Below are 4,384 nucleotides of genomic sequence, written 5' to 3' on the forward strand. Positions count from 1 at the left end.
CGGCGGCGGCGGGCGCAGCCAGACCGCCTCGGGGAGCGCGGGGCTCCCGCCGCCGACACCGCCCGGCCCGGCCCCGCCGCTCTCCGCCGGCTCAGCCAGCGAGGGTCCGGGCGGTTCTGCTCCCACCGGGCTGCGCCCACGAGGGGCACTTCCCACGCACCGCTCTGCTGCGCTGAGACCTTTCCTGTTTTCCGTCTTTCTCAATGTTTTTTTTCTTTCTCTCTTTCTCTCTCTCTTTCTTTCTTTCTCTCTTTCTTCCTCTCTTTCCTTCCTTCTTTCTTTCCTTCCTTCTTTCCTTCTTTCTTCCTCTCTTCCTTCTTCTCTCTCTCTTTCTTTTTCTCCGTCTCTTTCTTTTATTCTTTTTTCTTTTTTTCTTCCTTTTGCCTTTCTTTCTCTTTCCCTTTCTCCGTCTCCAGCATGAGCAAAGTAAAAACGGCAAAGGAGAGCAGCGGGGGAGGCTGGACGCCCCAGGCAATGTTAGGACCGGGAACCGTGCTGGTCCAGCAGCCTGTTCCGAAGCCGCTTCCTTGCGGGGAAACTTCCCTGCGAGGCTCCCTGTGCCTGGAATTTAACCTCGCGTTACTTTCCCAAACCCTTCCTTTGCCCTACGGCGACTCCGAGCAGGGTCGACCCCCGCCGCCCCGTCCCGGGAGGGGGATGCTGCGGCCGTGCAGGCGGGACTGTCCTTCCCAGACGAGCCAGGGGCGTTGGGGAGCAGCGACATCGCCGGGAAGGGGGAGAGAAGAAATACTCCTAATATTCCTCCGAGTGACGACCCGACCCTTCCTTCCCATCCCAGCGCCCGCCCCTCCCCGCTCCGCTGTGCACCGGCGTCTCCATAGGCCGGTATCGCCCCCCGTCCCCGTCCCAAAGGCCTGGAGGGGAGCGCTGATCGTCGGAGCAGCCCGCCCCGCCGGAGAGGCGGACGCGATCCCTCCTGTTGCTTCCCCGACGGCATCTTTTCGCCTTCCTCTTCGCGGTCCCCGTCGGACTCGAATTCTCCCAAACCGAGCTGCGCGTCTCCTCCGGAGCGGCGGACGCGAGGACGGCGGTGGGGAACTGCCGCCCCCCGGGCAGCCTCCGGCCCCGGGGCCGGGATTTTCCCCCGATCCCGCGCGTTTTCCTGCCGCCGCCGCCGTCACCGTGTCAAGTTTTGATCATTTGCTTCATCCCGGCTCCACGGGAGGGAAGGGAGGGGGGAGGAGCGGGCAGCCCCCGGGAACCCCCCGGAGAGCGGCCCTGCGGGGCTGCGGAGAGCGGTGGCGCCCCGCTCCGCGGGCGCGAAAGGGACGGCGCTGGGGCCCCCGCGCCCGGCGAAGTTTACTGTCTGTTTTCCCGGCAAACCTCTCACATGGGGGAAAAGTCTGGGTGGGTTTACGGCTTTCGCGGCGGAAGCGGGATAAGGCGAAATCGCGTTCAGTTATTTCTGATATATTTTCCTAAACTCAACTTTTCTTTTCTTTTCTTTTCTTTTCTTTTCTTTTCTTTTCTTTTCTTTTCTTTTCTTTTCTTTTCTTTTCTTTTCTTTTCTTTTCTTTTCTTTTCTTTTCTTTTCCTTCTCACCCCGGGATTTACTGACAGTGCTGAAATCAGAAGGCTTTAATTTTGCTCAGCAGACTAAGCACAGTTAGACTCGGTCGGATGAAAGTGTGCCCCTTTTCCTGCCTCCTCGCTGCCCTCGGGGCCTGGAGACTCTTTATGGAGGAGAGAGGTCCTACCGAGGAGGTTTCTCCTGGGCCCTGCGCGCCTGTTGGCCGTTGGAAACTCAGGCCGACGGCTCCCCCCGGGGGAGCGGGAGCACCCAGGCCGGCTCCGGGGGCGCCAGGGCCCGCCCGCCGCGGGTGGCTCCCGCCCCCTCCGGGCTGGCAGCCCCGCACTCACCGCGTAAACACCTCCGAGGGCTGGGAAGATGCGGTGGAGGACCACACTCCCCTCCGCGGCCACGCACACGGCTCGGGACAGCCGCTCCTGCCGCTGTCCCTTACGGTGGGATCCTCACCCCCGCACCCCTCCCAGCGCGGCAGAGCCCCGGGGACAGAGGCAGAGCCAGCGCCCGGCGGAGGCTCAGCACGGCCGCGAGCTGGGGGTGGTGACACCTGCCCCAGGTGGCCCCCCAGCCCTGCCCGACACCAATCACCCCCTCCCTTCCCCGCCCCGGGTCCCGCCCAGGCTGCAGCCGGTGCCCGGAGCCGGTTTACTTACTGGCGCGAACGCCTGGGGCTGTTTTGCGTTGCTGCCCCCCGGGGCCGGTTCCCTTCCCGCCTGCGTCCGTCCCGTCCCGGCCTTGAACGCAGCCTCTCGGTCCCGCCGACGGCTGCTCCGGCCGCCCCGCCGCGCCGCCCTCCCGCCGGAGCCCGGGGCCAGCGGAGCTCCGGGGGGCTGCCGCCCGCCCCCGAGCCGGCCCTCCCGGCCGGCCGCCCCTCCCGCCGCCAAGCACACCGACTTGCCGCCGCACCCCGGCTTTCCCCGTTTATTTAAAGGGAGTCGCTGGCCCGGGGGGAGGGAGGCGGGTTCCCCAGCGCGCATCTTCCCGCGGAGGCTGCCCGAGCCATCGCTCATTTAAACAAAGCGGCGACCCAGGTACGAGCCAATTGCGGCCAGCCCGGCCGGGCGAGGGCCAGCCGGTGCCGCATCACAAACCCCGGCCGGGGCGGGGGGGGACGGGACGAGGCGGAGGTGAAAAGCAAACAAAGCGGGGAGCCGCGCTTGGAGCTGGGCACTCTGCTGGACGGGGGCTACCGACGCCCCCCACCTCCTCCCGCCGGAGCCGGGGGACTTCCCCGGGCGGTTCCTGCCCGCTGCCGCCCGCGGCCGGGGTTTCCCCGCCGGCCCCGAGCAGGCGCGCAGCCCCCCCGCAGCCCCTCGCCTCCCTACTGTAGACGGGATGCGGTTTTATATTGGAAATGAGGGGCAGGGGGAGGAGATGGCGCGCACACGGAACGATGAGTGTGCGGTGTCAATCAGAGGGGTTTTGTGTCTCCTTGACTCCTGATGGTCCGTGGCTGAGGTGTCCCGGGTGGCACCACAATGAATATGAATAGGGGTCCTTGCTAAATGGGACAGTCAAAGCGCACCGCCCTGAATAATGGCACGTCATCCTAACTAGACCATTATACATAGGAGGGCTCCTTTTGTCTCTGCTCTCTGCTGCAGCTCTATAAAAGCCCCTCTTTTTCAGGCTGAGGTTAGTCCAAGCATACACTAACTAGCCATCCTGTAAACAGGCTGAGTAACCGGAGAGAGAGAGAGAGAGAGAGGAGAGGTTGGTGAGAGAGGGGGCTGAGGGGCTTTTTTCCTCTTCCTCCAGCGTTTCCAGCCCTTCGCTGGCAGAGGCTGCCGTCCGCTTATTTCTTTTTCGCTCCTTTTTCGTTGCTTTTTGAAGGAGAGTTGTCTTGTTCCGCCACCTCCAGAGCAGGGAAGAGTTTCTTGCTCAGAAGCCCGAATACAATGAATTCTGACTCCAGCTCTGTCTCCAGCAGAGCTTCCTCACCAGACATGGATGAGATGTACCTGAGAGACCACCACCATCACCACCACCATCACCACCACCAAGACAGCCGGCTCAACTCCGTCTCCTCCACCCAGAACGACCTGGTGCAGAAGATGTCCGGGGAAGGCCTCTCCAGGAATGGCTCCAAGGCCGGAGGGGAAGGCAGCAAGTACAAAATCAAGAAGCAGCTCTCGGAGCAGGACCTGCAGCAGCTGCGGCTGAAGATCAACGGCCGGGAGCGTAAGAGGATGCACGACCTCAACCTCGCCATGGACGGGCTGCGGGAGGTGATGCCCTACGCCCACGGACCTTCCGTGAGAAAACTCTCCAAAATCGCCACCCTCCTGCTAGCCAGAAACTATATCCTGATGCTCACCAGCTCCCTGGAGGAGATGAAGAGGCTGGTGGGGGAAATCTACGGGGGGCACCACTCGGCCTTTCACTGCGGCACGGTGGGACACTCCGCCGGGCACCCGCCGCACGCCGCCGGCACCGTGCACCAGGTGCACCCCATCCTGGGCAGCGCCTTGTCCTCCGCCAACACCTCCTCCTCCCTCTCCGCCTCCCTGCCGGCGATCGGCACCATCCGCCCCCCCCACTCCCTGCTCAAGACCCCCTCGACCCCCCCCGCCCTGCAGCTCGGCAGCGGCTTCCAGCACTGGGCGGGCTTGCCGTGCCCCTGCACCATCTGCCAGATGCCCCCCCCACCCCACCTCTCGGCCCTCACCGCCTCCAACATGGCCAGGATCTCGGGGGAGACCAAGGACCTGCTGAAGTGACTCGGCGGGGCCCCCCCCGGCCCCCGGGGTTGCGCCGGAGCCGGCGCTCCCACGGGCGGGCAGGGGGCTGCGGCCGGGCCCCCCCCGCGCCGCCGACGGACCTGCCCCCGCTGCC

General features: G+C 64.7%; 1 protein-coding gene across 1 annotated transcript; it reads left to right on the forward strand.

Annotated features, from left to right (window-relative positions):
• Window positions 1-3,447: 3,447 nt before the first annotated feature.
• On the forward strand, window positions 3,448-4,269 carry OLIG3 (oligodendrocyte transcription factor 3; the record flags this gene model as incomplete). The annotated part of the gene is made up of 1 exon (XM_082480250.1): window positions 3,448-4,269. The coding sequence occupies one exon, from the start codon at window positions 3,448-3,450 to the stop codon at window positions 4,267-4,269; it is 822 nt and encodes a 273-aa protein (XP_082336376.1).
• Window positions 4,270-4,384: the final 115 nt, after the last annotated feature.

Source organism: Vanellus vanellus (genome assembly GCF_965231255.1).
Source record: "Vanellus vanellus genome assembly, chromosome: 3".
Classification (NCBI taxonomy): domain Eukaryota; kingdom Metazoa; phylum Chordata; class Aves; order Charadriiformes; family Charadriidae; genus Vanellus; species Vanellus vanellus.